At 32.5% G+C, this 16,386-nt stretch overlaps 1 protein-coding gene across 2 annotated transcripts in view; it reads right to left on the reverse strand.

Moving 5' to 3' along the window:
* The window catches only part of LOC140449614 (membrane-bound alkaline phosphatase-like), a 61,733-nt gene that overhangs the window by 26,418 nt on the left and 18,929 nt on the right, over positions 1 to 16,386 (reverse strand). For both annotated transcript variants that reach the window (XM_072542852.1, XM_072542845.1), the window contains exons 3-4: positions 7,404 to 7,537; positions 3,914 to 4,148 (exon numbers count right to left, since the gene is read on the reverse strand). In XM_072542852.1, coding sequence (XP_072398953.1) covers positions 3,914 to 4,148; positions 7,404 to 7,537 — 369 coding nt within the window. The remainder of the gene's footprint in view (positions 1 to 3,913; positions 4,149 to 7,403; positions 7,538 to 16,386) is intronic.

Raw genomic sequence — 16,386 nt, forward strand, 5'->3', positions numbered from 1 at the left:
ACAAAATCGACAATTACCAACCGGTTGAACAGGGTGGCTTCCGCAAAGGATATAGTACATTAGACCATCTGTTGACAATGAGAACATTGGTAGAGAAGGCAAATAAATAGCAAGTACCCGCATTTCTTGCCTTCGTCGACTATGAAAAGGCGTTTGATAGTATCGAGATGTGGGCCATAGAACAAGCTATTAATAATTGTAGAATAGATTCGAGATATAGGCAACTAATACATAATATATATGAAAATGCAACTATGATAGTACAACTAGACGAAAATACAAATTATATCCCCATTAAGAGAGAAATGAGACAAGGAGACGTAATATCGCCAAAGCTTTTCAACCTAGCCCTAGAAGACATCTTCAAAACTACAAATTGGTCAACCTATGGCATTAACGTAATGGCAACAAGTTAAACCACCTGATTCGCTGACGACATAGTGATTATAGCGAGCACATTCGAGGAACTGCAAATTATGATGGGGGAACTAGCCAGCCAGCTCCCAATACGTTTGCCTAAAAATGAATATGAAAAAAAAAATGACAAACACAGATGACCCCAGACGTATAACTATAAATGGCAGTGAGATAGAACAAATCCAGGAATATATCTACTTAGGCCAAATCCTGAGACTTGACAAAGAAAACCAAAGTGCGGAAATTACTTAAGAACCGCAAAATACCCCAATACTTCAGGAGCAAAGTGTTCAACCAATGCATCCTTCCTATCATGACATATGGATGTCAAAACTGGACCCAAACCAAGGCAAACTGAATAAACTAGCCACAAGAGAAAGAACAATGGAAAGAGCAATGTTAGGTATACGACTGTCAGATAAAAGGAGGAACGACTGGGTAAGATCCAAAACAAAAATAGCGGACATTAGCAACTAAAATTGGCAAACTTAAATGGAGTTTCGCGGGCCACACTGCTAGGACAAAAAGACCAACGTTGGAATAATACAATACAACATTAGAGACCTTACGAAAGTAAACGACCAAGAGGAAGACCACAGATGAGATGGGTTGATGACATTAAAAGAATAGCCAGAACAAATTGGAAATATGTTGCTTAGGATAGAGACCGATGGAAGGAGTTGGGAGAGGCCTATGTCCAAACATGGACGACAGAAGGCTAAGAAGAAGAAAGAACTGTTACTCCAATAACGACAATTATTTATATGAACTTCACCATTTAACGTAAAAGTACACCCGTCGAAAAAACACGTATTGTACAAGAGATGTTGGATGTTATTTATGATTTCACTAAATTCTTCATACAATTAAAGCCGATCATCGGAATGATCAGGATTACCTTCATTTAATTAATGAAGTAATCGTATTTTATAAGGGTGACATTTTATGGGATTTTATAATTCAATAAACACTCTATGCTGATACACCAGATGCACAGATATGCAGATAAGTGTTTGATAGACTGTCGATTATCCATTTGTAAATGGCCCAATGAGAGATACGCAAGCTGAGACCCCGTGCTGGTCTCAGCTTGCGTAAAGGAGGGACTCCAAACTAAGTAGAGGTCCTTCAGTCCTCTGCGCAAGACAGACTCGGCAGGGGAATCCTCAACCCCGACACGACGCGTCCCAATGGCTGATACGGAAGTTCCTGTAGATATGCATTACAGGGACAAATAAGGCGTAGCCAAATAAGTACCCGTGGATCAACTGAGGACATAACACAGGTCAGCAGCTGTGTCATTAGTGGCCCGTAGCTGAGGAATACAATTCCTGACAGGTGCGGAACCACAAAGTCGCAGGCGGCGATCAAGTTGATTTAACCGGCTGTGATACTGCGAACACTCACCAACCTCTGGCAGGCGTGGTGTTTTAATGCCAATATACCCCTTAAAACCGCAATGTCAGATTTTAAAACATACAGATTTACCCGAGGTGAGTAGGATGCGTCCAAAATCTTACACTGATTTATCAATCTATCAATCTGTCCCAAAAATTTTGGGGGGTGAGGAGAAAAAGCTGACTATACGGAATCCCAAAAACCCTATAACTCTTTAAGTTAGTACATATAATGCCAGAAGTCTACTGTCCGAGGACAGTTTCACAGAAATGAAAACTGAAATGAATAAAATTAAATGGGACATCATAGGTATCAACGAAATTAGAAAGAGAGGTGAAAAACAATGAAATAGATATATTCTATCAGACGGCCCTGAAACTACATCAGTTGGAGGCATCAGTTTCTTTGTCCATAAAAATTACGCGAACAAGCTAATAAACATCCAAAGTATATCATCTAGAGTGGCATATCTTATTCTGAAGTTGAACAGTAGATATCAACTCAAAATTATCCAAGTATACGCTCCAACAACAGACCATACCGACGAAGAAATCGAAATATTTTATGACGATACTCGTACTCAATTTACAATTTTATGTGGCGATTTCAACGCAAAAATAGGTGTAAAAGAAGCAAGAGCTAGAAACATCCTTGGGAAAATTCGATTCCCCTGGAAAAAATGACCAAGCAGAAAGTCCGAGAGGTTGTTTGAAAGATGAATTACTTTAGCGTGGGCAGCCTTTGGAAAATTGCGAGACACACTTAGGGCCAACATACCAATTAGCCTCAAAAGAAAAGTATTTGACCAATGCGTATTACCGGTCATGACGTATGGGGCGGAAACTATGACTGTGATCAAGACTACGGCGTCGAAATTGAGAGTGGCACAGAGACGAATAAGACCTAATAAGAAACGAAGATCTGCGAAAAAGGACAGTATTGCTGATGTTGTGGAATGCATAGCGGAACTAAAATAGAATTGAGCAGGCCATGTAGCGAGAATTCACGACGGACGAGCAAAGTTACACATTGGAGGCCAAGAGCAGACAAACGTAGTAGGAGAAGACTACCTACACGTTGGGCTGACAACATCAGGCGTATCACCAAAAATTGGCAACAAAGAGCACAACATCGCAAAGAATGGAGGAGTTTAAGGGAGGCCTATGTCCAGCAGTGGACGTGATAAATGAAGGCTGAATGATGATGTTGATGAAATGACCCAATACCGCCACTTCAACTGCTTCATTTTGCACTCGACGGTCTACTTCATGCTTTTGTATTGTTAACGTCACCTGTAGCTTCAAACTTATTAGTTAAAATTTAACGTCTTGGTGACTGACGTTTTTTTTTCGGGATGGTTCGTATTAAAAATCCTTGCTGTGGGCGTAGCATATTGATTATTTACATAGCATATCTTAACTAATTTTATTCTTTATTTACTTTTTCTTTATTCTCGTACTAAAATATCCCATTTTTGTATGCCTTTACAATAATATTTGTGATTAATCAGTCGTTGACAAATCTCAAATCAAAGGTAACCTGGTAAACACTAAAAAAGATAATTGGGATTGATCATCTTTAAAAAAAAATTCATATAAATAAGTGATACTTTTACAAAAAGAAAAAAATATCTTCAACACAGTGGCGTGTTGATATCGATTTGCAGGTTGATTGAATTATTACATTGGAGGTCACTAAGAACATTGAATTGATTAATTTGGTGAAATTTTAATGTTTTTCTTGTTATTACTGATACTCAATCAATAAATTAGTTAAATCCAAAATTATCTCCAAGTTATTATGTAAATTAAAAAAAAATTGAGTGTCGTGTAGAAAAAAAAATTACCGTTAAGATGATATGCCACTCGACCACACTTGCTATTTAAAAAAAAACTCGGGGTTGATGCGTTGCAGTAGGGGGTTACATTTGAGAGCATGAATTTTGCATGAAAATTCGTCATCTTCACAATACAAATTGACGTTTTTTCTTGAATTTTGAAGAAACTCTTGGTTTCTGAGTGTCTGGGGAGGGGGGTGGTCAACTTTTCGGTGGAACACACTGTATATCTAAATATAACGCTATTGTTAAAATACTTGCCAGCAGGTGAAGCATGTGTCACTCTAGTGGTAGTAACTAGACCAGTTCTTTTCTTTTTAAGTTGAAATAGTCTAGCAATAGATTCGACATGATTGTCTGGATCGTTCATAGCAGTGCAATTTCTTTTATTAACAGCTGCAGTCACCCCTACTGTACCCTTGTTGGCTTTAACTCCCCCAAGATACGCTGTGGCTGAACATGCCGAATCGGCAGTTTGGTGGTCCACACAATACGTCTAAAATAAATATAAAATATTAGCAATATTTGAGATATACTTAAGACTTCAATTAATTAAATTATAGTCTTAATCTGATCTATTAGTTGTCTTTCCTTTGTTACTAGTAAACTAGTAGACTTTTCCAGTGGTTATTTTTGAAGTTGTCGTCTCTTTTTACTATAAAATTGTGTCCTATAGAATTGAAATAATCATCCAAATTATTAAGAGATTCAAAAATTTAAAAAAATGGAGGAAGAAGAAGCGAATTTGGATATTGTGGGTATCAGTAAAGTTAGAAAAAAGAAAGAGTCTTTTGACACTCCCAAAAGGAGAAGAGGAAATGGACAATCGGAGACGTCGGTTTCTTTATTAAAAAAAAATTGCAAACAGTATCAATAAACTAAATCTCAACAACGGTGGTCTACTTAAACTTCAAAATAAGTGCAAGATATACCCTAAAGATCATTCAAGTGTATGCCTCTACTACAGGACATCCAGACGAAAAAGTTTAAATATTTTACGATCAAATATCCTGCGCAATTAAGGAAAATCCTGGCCACTTATTAATAATAGGCACAAGTACATTAATTTGGATTAAAAATTAAAATTAAAACAGCGCCAGCTAGAGGATAATTGTGAACTTTTGTGGGAGAACCCGAACAGGAACACTATTTAGGGGAATACTTACTGATATATAGCAGAATTCCTAAGAATAATAAAGCAAAATAAGGCGTGACCAAATTAATATACGAAAAATGGACAAAGAACATTGAGAGTGAATCAGAAAGATTATTGATGGTGGAGATAGAAGATAAAAACCAAGAAATAACATTAGTAAGTATATACCGCCCCAAAAACTGCACCACAAGAAGAGAGATCGACATTTTACGAAGATTTTCAGAGAAACACAATACTTATTACCAAAAAATGCTGCAATAATAATTTTGGAAGACATAAATACAAGAATTTGCAAGGACGGAATATGAAGTATAAAACAGAAAATTAATGAAGATAAACGTAACGAAAATGAAGAATTTTTGATAAATTTCTGCGGACAACGTGAATATAGAATAAATAACACATATTTCAATCACAAAGAGCTACACAAATATTCTTTCAATAACAAAATAGACAGTGGATCAATAATGATAGATTATATACTTTCAAAACAATTATACACTATAAAAGAAGTATTAGATATGCGAAGCCTAACTTAAGTTAATATAGGCTGTGAATATAATTTAGTTCTGAAAAATATAAATCTGATGGTGATGCAATATCAAAACAAAACATTAATATACGAAAACAAAAAGTTCAAAACATAGAAAAAGTATATCATGATTCAATAAAAAACTTATACCAACTTAGACTAGAACAAAAAATAGAACAGCAAAGTGTCGTACATGAAGAAGAAATAGACGATAGTTGGATGAATAGGATATAGCAAAAGATGCCCTTGTACAAAGAAAGTAACATAAAAAGTACAAGGGAGTACGTAATTACTGATTCACTAGTAAAAACCAGAAAAACAGAACATTGAGAGAAGATTTCCATGGAAATGGAGCTTTACTTTTACGGATTGCAAAAACAGATGTGGAGATTCATAAGAGGAGAAAAATCTGAAAAATAGACTTGTTGAATGTGAATCAAGTTACCCAAGATGAGTGGATAACGTACCTCAAACAACTAAACTGAATAATGGAAACTAACAGAACTCCTGAAATACCGAAAATAACATAGCAAATGAATTACCGCGAATTACAGAAAACGGAACCTAACTCTAACTTCTAAAAGAAAATCTAACCAACCTGAAAACTAGAAATGCTCCAGGCAAGAGTTAATAGTGAGCTCATAACATTTGACAGACCACATCTAATTGACTAGATTACAAATCAAATCATAAGAATAGGATGAATCAATAACCAGTATTTAAGTATCTTAGACCCATGTTTAAGAATGAAGACACTACTTACAGAGTGCAAAGTACACGTGTAGTATAGACAACATAAATAAATGGGTGTCATTTCAAAAAAAGAATAGAAGAATCACATTAGCAGAATGACAGAAAATAGAATGGTTAGAAAAGTTGAGAGCCTGAGATAAGTTATCAATCGGAAGAATAAGCATAGGTCATTTTACAAAGATATGTAATAACAATTTACCAATAAAATATGCCTAGATAATAACAGACAGAAGCAAAAGAAAATCATCTCTGAGGTGGAAGTCAAAAATAAAAACTAAAAATTTCTAACTATCGAAAAGTGAATATCGAAAGCAACTATCTATGTTTATTTTGTTTGTCGTTCTTACTCGACTAAAAAATTACAAAAATAATGGTGATTTCTATGGGTAAATTATTGCTAAATGGAATATAAATATTCGAAACATGGGCCTATAAGCTTTATTAGCTTGGGTTTATAGTTTACTCTAATCTCTATCGATACTGACTTCATTTTACCTCGTTAGAGGTCGCTATTAGCATTTATTGGTGCATTATTTTACTAATGACGGAGATATCGAACAGGGTTTGGGGAGAAAGTAATATAATTTCGAACTCTATAGACTTTTTGGTAATCCGGATATCGTGAAAACCATCAAAATAAACCGCATAAGACGGGTGAGCCACGTTATGCGGATGGATAAAAGTGATTTTTTTAAAATAACCATGGCGACCTAAATTCAGGTATCAAGATGATGTGCAGGATGATTTAAGGGAAAATGAAGTAAGGGTATGGAGAAGACAGACACTCGACAGGGAAAAATAAAAAAATGTTTTGAGGCAGGCCAGGGCTTACGACGGGCTGTAGCGTCAACTGATAATGATGATTTTACTAACAATGGTCACAAGAATGGTACACATCGTTTCGGTTGGTACACAACGGTTGAATACAGTCCTCTTGCAAAGTATTCCTGATAATACTTAAAAGTTAAAACACGTGTATTTGTTTCATTTGTAAATTTCTAACTATATTTATATTTTATTGTGTGTTTCATATATTTAGATTGCTTAGATTCCTCTTCTGAACATCTAGCCATTTTCTAATTATCTGGATGCGTGATATGTGGACACTGATTGCAATTTAAAATATTGTTTTCCTTAAAATCAAAAGGAATGTCCTCCTAGATTCCTATTTTTATTGAAACTCAAACCTGAATCACATTTTTTGTAGTAAAGTATACTGTTATTGTGCTTGCTAATATCCCCTAATATTATAATTTTTATGATAAGTTTGAAACTAATTTATATGAAGAGCATTAAACTGTACTATTTACCTTAGAAAATCCAGTATAAGGAAATTTTTCAAATGATAACTGTTGTTCTTCTCCTCCGATATAAACTCTTGTAGCAGCTAGGGTTGGAATAGACATTCCATCTCCAAGAAATAGAATAACATTTTTGGCAATATCTGGATATAAAAAAAGTAAGATATAAAATTTAAATCGAATTATGAAAGGCATATAATAGATTTATTTAGGCGAGCGGCGAACCCTCAAAAAGACGACTATCATCTAATCATCTATAACTCGTTGGAAACCGGGCAAATTTGGTACCAAAATGTTTGTAATACAAATCTGCACAACTTTTCTTAATAAAATTTTTTGATTGTGGTGGGAAAACATTTAAACAAACGAAAAAAAATTTGATTTTAAAATTTTTATAAAATTTTATATGTAACCCATGTATAAGTACATATATATAACATAACATAACATAACATAACAATATCTTTATTTTTAGAAAATAATATACATTCCATGAACATAAAATTATTTAAAAAAAACAGTGTCACAAACGAAAATATTATTTACTTATTCCTAACCGTTACATATACAAATAGTCCTCCACAAAATATGGCTCAAGAGCTACCAGTAATTTAAATATTTGATGTTTATACAAACTTAATCTTTCCTCCCTTTTAATAGGTTCAGGCAGTTTATCAAACAATTTGATGCAGCAATAAAGAGCGTTTTTTTCTGTTATACTTAACCTGTGTATTGGAATTTTATAATTATATAACCTGGTATTTACTATACTATTGGGCTCAAAGTTCCTAAAGAGTATTATTCTTATATAGAAACAGTAAGCATTCTTGAATAAATACAGCGTAAACTGTTAAAATACTATTACTCCTAAAATGCCGTCTACATGATTCCCTACTTTTTAAGTCAAACATAACTCTGATTATTTTTTTCTGAACCAGAAATACATTATTTATGTCCCTACTGTGGCCAAAATTTATTAGACCACATCTAAATTTTGCTTCAAAATTAGCATGATACACTGTTTTTAATGAGTTATTATTCATGTATTTTTTTAGAACTCTAAAGCTGTAAATCACTTTACTCAAAGACATACATAACTGGTCAACATGTTTATCCCAACATAAAAAACTGTCAATATATAATCCTAAAAATTTGGTACTGCTGCTAATATTTAAAGTGTCATTATTTACAATAATACTGTTTGGCATATCTGAATGTGCATAATTTGTCTTAAACAAAAGAAGATCTGTTTTATTTTGATTTAAAACCAACCTATTCATAGAAAACCAGTCTTTAGCTTTCTGGATCTCTAAACTAGCATTAACGCTTAGAACAGACATGTCTTTACCACTGACTAAAATGTTTGTATCATCTGCATAATTTGTTATGCTGGAAGTAGTATTAGCCACTAGACCATGAAGATCATTGATATAGATCACAAACAGTAAAGGACCAATCACACTTCCTTGTGGTACTCCAATATTGATAGTGCTTTCAGATGAGATGCCTATTTCAGTGTTTTTATGTATTTTTGCTAAATGTCTCCTATTTGCCAAGTAGGACTTAAACCAGTTCAATGCTGGTCCACGTATACCATATTTCTCCAATTTATCAAATAATAGGTCATGCACTAAACAGTCATATGCCTTTGATAGGTCCAAAAAGAGACCCAAAGCCATATGACCAATCTCAGTACATTTCAAAATATCCCAGACAAATTGAAAAATCGCACTCTGAGTTGATTTTCCATGTTGATAACCATGCTGATTTGCACTAATAATATGACATTTTGTTAAAAATTCTGTTATCCGCCTATACAAAGTCATTTCTAAGATTTTTGAAAAGGAACATAGAAGGCTAATTGGTCTATAGTTATTAATTAATTTAGGATCACCCTTTTTGTAAACAGGTGTTACTATGGCAGTTTTCAGGCATTCAGGAAATACACCAGATTTTAGTGAATTATTTATGATTGTAGTGAGAGGATTCACTATCTCCTTTATACAAAGTTTAAGGATTTTAGTGGGTATTTCATCAATTCCACAACTCATTTTGTTTTTTAAATTTTTAGTTATATCCATAATTTCAGTTTCTGTCAAGGTGCGACAAACACTGAACTTATGTTACTTGCAATGTTGTCTTTATATTCAGTGTATTGTAATTGAGATAAAGTGTTATTTAAAGTAGTATTTAAGTGGATCATGTATTTATCAGCAATCTCTTGAGGACTACCCTCTACTTTTATTGAATTTACACTTTTTAATTGACGATTAATTTCACTAACAATTTGCCACATGCATTTATTTTTGTTGGCAGCTTCAGACATCCTGTTTTCATATAGCTTTGATCGTTTTGTTATTAGTTTCTTATTATATTCTTTTTTTACCTGTCTATAGGAATCATAGAATTTATGGTTAACTCTGCTCATTGTAAACAAGATGTCTAAACGAGTCTTACATTCTGTTATCTCTGGATCATCTCTTTTATTAAGGCCTTTTTTACGTTGCCTAGAATCTAACTTTTTAAAAGGAAAGCACTGATTGAATATATACAGAAACTGATTTAAGAAAGTATTCCATTGATCATTTACACATTTGTAACTTAAATTAAGCCAGTCATGATTATGTAATTTACTTATAAAAGTTTCAATATTATTTGTACTAAAATGTCTTTTCATTTCAAGAGTATTCGTTTCTGCTTCCTCTACCTGAAAAGTTAATTTTTGGGCAGAATGATCAGAGATTCCAGCGTGCAAGACTTCTACTGACACATATGATTGCATATTTGTTAGTATGTTATCTATACAAGTTTTAGATGTGGCAGTTACTCTAGTGTAGTCTTCAATTATCGCTACCTGATGGTCTGTAAATTGATGCTATAATGAGTTTGTTATTACCTATATTAGCTTCGCATACAGCACACTCTATTACCCTATCTACTGATAACTCTTGTATATCCTTTCTTATATATATATATATATATATATATATATATATATATATATATATATATATATATATATATATTGTGACAATTGGGGTTTATAGAAAATAATTTATAAGTTATATACTACATAATATTAGATATAAAAAAGTATTTGATTATTTTAAATAAGTTATATACTAGAGAATTTAATAAAAATATATTTATGTGAGGGCATTTTTAATAAATTAGCATATAATAAGTGTAAAAAGTTGTATTTTAATGTTGTAAATATATTTAAGTGAGCCATGTGCATAGGCAACCAAATATACAGTAAATTGACAGATAGAAATTAATCATAATACGAATATAAGTGGGGTTATAATAATAATGTTAGTTTAAAATGTTTAATTTATATATATTTAATGATTTAAATGTTTATTCTGATCTGAAAAGCCTAAATGTCAACAAAATTATTAATAGAAAAGAATGGAATTCTCTGGATCACCGGAGATGGCCATGTTTGCGAAATGGTTTGTTCCAGAAAATTCAGACATGTATTTAATAGAACAAATTGGAACATGATCTCTTGCCAGATGGTTCTAGAATATCCAAAAAGATATAAATACCCGTGATTTGGATTCAAGATGGCAGTTTTTAGTCAGAAGTCAGGCCAGTTTATTATGAAAGTTAGTAGACACATTTAGTTAGTGAAGTAAATTGTTCAGAATTTTCAAGAAGTCAGTCAGAAAAGTTTAGTAAGAAATATGAAAATTAGTTGGAGTCAGTGAATCAGTTACAAATAGAAAATTGTTTAATATAGTGAGTTAAATGAAGATTAAAAATTATGCATATATTTAATGCACATTCATAATTATACACAAATAATTATTGAAGATTATAAAAGTATATTAGAAGAATATTGGATGGATATTGGAAGGAATTAAATTATATTATGATTGGAGATTAGTATAAATCAACTTATAATAATTGGATATTGGTATATTGAAAAGAAGAATAAATATAAATGGTGTTTGCTGGTTTGTTTGGTGGTGTATAAATACTGGTGAAGAAAACTATATCTTAAATTGGTAGAAGCTGATAATTGGAAAAAGTAATTTCACAAAAACAAGGATAACCGAAGTACGAAGACATTCAGTGGTGATTAGAATCTATATAGTGGAAAACAGTTCATTTAGGCATTCAGTGAAAGAAAGGTACAAAATTTTGTTAATATAATTTAGTTAATGTCATAACAATTTCAATTTTGAAGATAGTTTGTTTAAATTTTACATTGTCTATAGAATTTAATTAGTTTTATAAGAGTATCAATTTAAAGATAGTTTATTTTAAATTTACATTGGCTAGGTTAGATATATATGTGTGTTTCATAATAGTTATAATAAAGATAATTTAAAAAAGTACTTACAAACTAATTCTTTGAGAACCGCGATAAAAACCCTATATTATTAAAAATACTCATTGCTCATCATTCAAACAAAAAATACATCATAACAATATATATATATATATATATATATATATATATATATATATATATATATATATATATATATATATATACATATTTATTTATATATAAATATATATATATATATAGTAGTATATATATATAGTATATATATATATTTATATGTATATGTATATATATATATATATATATATATATATATATATATATATATATATATATATATATATATATATATATATATGTTACGAGTAAACCCCGAAATTGATTAAAACTAGTTTTACCCGGAAACATTGCGTATAATCCAAATTCGCTGGATAAAAGTCAAAGGAGATTGATTACTTCTTGATTTATCTAAGTCACTTAAGAATATATCCAATGACAAATAAATAAAGTAGTACATTTTAAACTTTGGTATAAATAACGTTGCTCACGTTTAAATTTTATTTGCTTTCTTTTTCTTATTAACCCCTTACTGCATGATTTTTTATTTTTTACAACAAAAATCTATGAATACAAACTTGACTTCAAGATTAAGGTAAAAATATTTAAAAAATCCTACTTATTTAGTTTTTTGTATTTTTAAATTTTTTTTGTGTGTACACACACAATGTATTGTATGGCACACTATGTATTAAAATAAGCTTTAACAAGTAAAATGTTCAACAAAAAAACAAAAAGGCATTTATTGCTTTCTAATTATAAAAATTGTTCAATGTGAAAGTTGTAAAAACAATTTCTATCTTTGTTTAAGCAACGAAAAACATTACACTTCTCGCATTTTATGAAGCTTTTTTAACCACAAAGATATTTCCATCTTTGTCTTTTACTACACCATAATGGAAGATGTCCATATCCATCTGTTCGAACATCTTACATTGGAAAATCGGCTGTACCCCTTCTGTTCTTGTTTTGTAAACTTTTCATAGCTCCACACGGACGACCCCTTTTCTAGTAAAACCAGCTTTATTAACTTTGCACAAACACTCTGCTACTGCCATTTTGAAATCTGCCAGAGCTAAATTATTATGTTCATTGTCACTTCTTCTCCAAAGAATCCACGAATTGACAGTCATGAAATCAATAATATGAAAAAATATACGCAGATACCATTTTTTGGATCTGAGTTTGATTCTATAGTATCCTAGCATTGAATCCAGGTGATCTACTTCCTCCATATACTTGTTGTAGATCGTTACAGCTTTTGGGCATGTAACCAATATATATTTTTTATCCTTTTTCGTAAACCGTTTTACCTCAACTGTTGGAACACTCCCAGCATATGTTGATAAAATGTTTACTAATTTGTTGTCATACCATGTAACAACAGATATTTTTGTACCACCAATTCTAGCGACTTTCGGCCGAGTAGCTATGATAGAGATCATAGCTACTCGGCCGTTCTTTTTTAGTTCAGCCTCTTTTGGTATATTACTGTTTGGTACTCTGTTTATTCTAACTGTTCCTAGTGATAACATACCCTGTTTCGTTAGATAAATTTGCAATGGGACGCTGTTGAACCAATTATCAAAGAATATTTTGTGATTTATATGTCTTGGTACTGTTTGTGTTAGCCGAAGAACCACATTTGAACTCACCCCTAAATCAGGAAAAATTTCATAATCCTTTTTAAAATTGCTGACACCACTAAGGACAAACGCCTTATATTCCCATTTGTGGGGTTTTTGCGGATTATATTGTTTTATCGATGAACGCGCCTTTGTTAGAATTATCTGTTTATCTATGGCTAACTGATTAGATAAGTAACTGATTCCTTAGTTGACTTTGTAGCAGTCGGATTTTAAAAAGTCTATCATGACCAGGATTACCGGCAGCAGTAGCATCGTTATTGTTGGCAAAATATAAAAAACGTTTTATTTTCTTTCATTTCATCTGTTGCACGACATAACATCTGAGATCAATCGGTGATTTAGGCTGGAATTCCAATAACTTCTAGCGTTTGGCAATTGCACTATTGACATATAAATACAGGTTTCTATGAACTAATCTAGCTCATCTGACGTCACCAGATTTCCTTCTTTCCGGGTTGGATGATTTATATTTCTATTTTTTATTACATTACGTGGTACTTCGTCCAAAGCAATATAATCTTCACTATCTGAACTGTTTTCTAAATCCGTTTCTGGGATAATAATATCTGATTCATTATTATCTATTACATCATCTTCATAGTCTGACTCTGCGGCTAATATAATAGGGGAAATATCATCCTTTGATAGCCCTTCGTCTTCACTACCATCTGGTATGTCCACTACCACAAGATTTTTACCATAGAAGTTTTTAGGATCCATTTTCAGAATGCATATTGTGCCATATATGAGAGAGAGTTTTGCACGACATTGCATGTTGTGGCATATATGACACAAACATATTTTTCATCAAAAAGTACCAAAATACACTCATGGACAAAAATATCGAATATTTTGGAATTTTCCAATTTTTTTTGTAGTCACTATTATTTCAAAATAATTTTAGATTACTGATAATATTCATATAGTAGGCTGATGTACTCAACTGGTCTGAAATATTTTGATGTTTATTTTGACGTTTATTCAGTGGTTAGTGTCATTCGTACATTTTATCATAAAAATCCTTCTTCACGTAAAGGAAAAATCATACTAATTCGGTTATTTTTAGTTTAATTTATTAAGTTTAATTAAACATTCTATTGATTTAACTAAGTTTAAAACAAGTATCCTACCAATTCGGCACTGCGATGAAGTCCAAGTAGCACATATTGTAATTTTGTACGAGGAAGGATATGCACAAAAAGGTATCGCACGACGTCTCAGCAGAACTGAATCTATAGTTTCAAATACTCTAAAAAGGTTCCGCGAAACAGGAAATGTTGTACGAAGGCCTGGTCAAGGACGCTCAAGGTGCACAACCGCAATTGATGACCGTTTTTTGTTTCTTAATTCTACACGAAATCGTTCATTGACATCGATACACCTCAAAAATGAGCTATTAAATGTTAGACAAGTTAATGTGAGTTCACAAACAGTTAGACGAACATCAAAAGAAGCAAACTTAAAGCTCAGACGCCCCGCCAAAGTTCCAAAGTCTTCTCCAAAATCATAAAGCTCGTCGTTTGTAATTTGCAAGAACACATATTTAGTGGAATATCGACAACTGGAAAAACGTTCTTTTCACTGATGAGACCAGAAGCCTATTATGGAAGCCAAATGGTCAAAACTACGTCTACAGAAGAGTTGGAGAACGATTCGCCAGCTGCAGTCTCGCCCAGACCGTTAGTTTTGGAGTTGATGGCATAATTCTTTGGGAAGGTATTTGTTGGGAGGTACGTACCGCACTTGTGGAAGTGATTGGACGGGTGACTGGTAATTCTTACGTTTAAACCATCCTGCAAGATCATGTTTTGTCATATGTTGGTTACATTGGATATGAAAGATTCACGTTAATGCACGATAATACTCGACCACATGCCGCTGCCCTAGTGAGTAATTATCTTCTTCTTCTTCAGGTACCATCTCCGCTACGGAGGTTGGCAATCATCATAGCTATTTTAATTTTTGAGGCAGTAGCTCTAAAAAGGTGTTTTGAGCTGCATCCAAACCATTCTCTCAGGTTCTTGAGCCATGAAATTCGTCTTCTTCCGATGCTTCTTCTGCCATCTATCTTTCCTTGCATTATGAGTCGCAGGATGCCATACTTCTCGCCCCGCATCACATGTCCGAGATACTGTAGCTTTCTTTCTTTAGTAAGTAATTATCTTGATTAGGTCCAAATTCGAAGATTGGATTGGCCACCGTCTAGCCCGGATTTACATCCAATAGAGCACATGTGGGATCACCTAAAACGCAGCATACGACAAATAAATCCTGTTCCAAATACGATAGAGCAGCTTCGGCTTGCTGCACAAGATGAATGGAATGCAATTTCCCAAGGATATGTCTAAAATTTACTTCCAAGCATGCTGAGAAAGATGCAAGCAGTAATAAGAGCTAGAGGCGGGAATACTCGTTACCGATCATGCACTTCTTTCAGTTTAAACCAGTTGTTTAAGCAATTTAAATTATTATTTAAGTTTAGAGTAAAATAACCTTATTTACCTAATATTAAACATTAATTTTTTTCACAATTTTCTCCGCATAAAAACTTCAAATTTTTCATTAAACTTGTTTACCAGAATTTATTTTGAAAAAAAACAAAAATTTGAAAATTCTTAAATATTCGATATTTTTGTCCATGAGTGTATAATGAAATAGGTGAAAATACTTACATAAATTCTTTCTTGAAGGTCAATCCTTGATGTGGCTATTTCTTTTTGTTCAGAAATATTTAGTAGAAACTTCGATTTTTAAATAACAAATTTCACACTTCTTATGAACAACTGACACAGTGCAGCCATTTGCAAATTTTCATAAAAGTTCACTTTGCTGCATTGAGATGGCGCTCTATTACCGGTTACATGAAATATATGCCCTATAAATACTTTAAAATAAGGTTCCATCTCTAATGGTTAGGTATAAAACTAAGTATTGTGCCATATATGACACACCATGCGGTAAAGGGTTAAGAATCTACTAGAGAACT

Source organism: Diabrotica undecimpunctata, chromosome 1, assembly GCF_040954645.1.
Source record: "Diabrotica undecimpunctata isolate CICGRU chromosome 1, icDiaUnde3, whole genome shotgun sequence".
Lineage (NCBI taxonomy): Eukaryota > Metazoa > Arthropoda > Insecta > Coleoptera > Chrysomelidae > Diabrotica > Diabrotica undecimpunctata.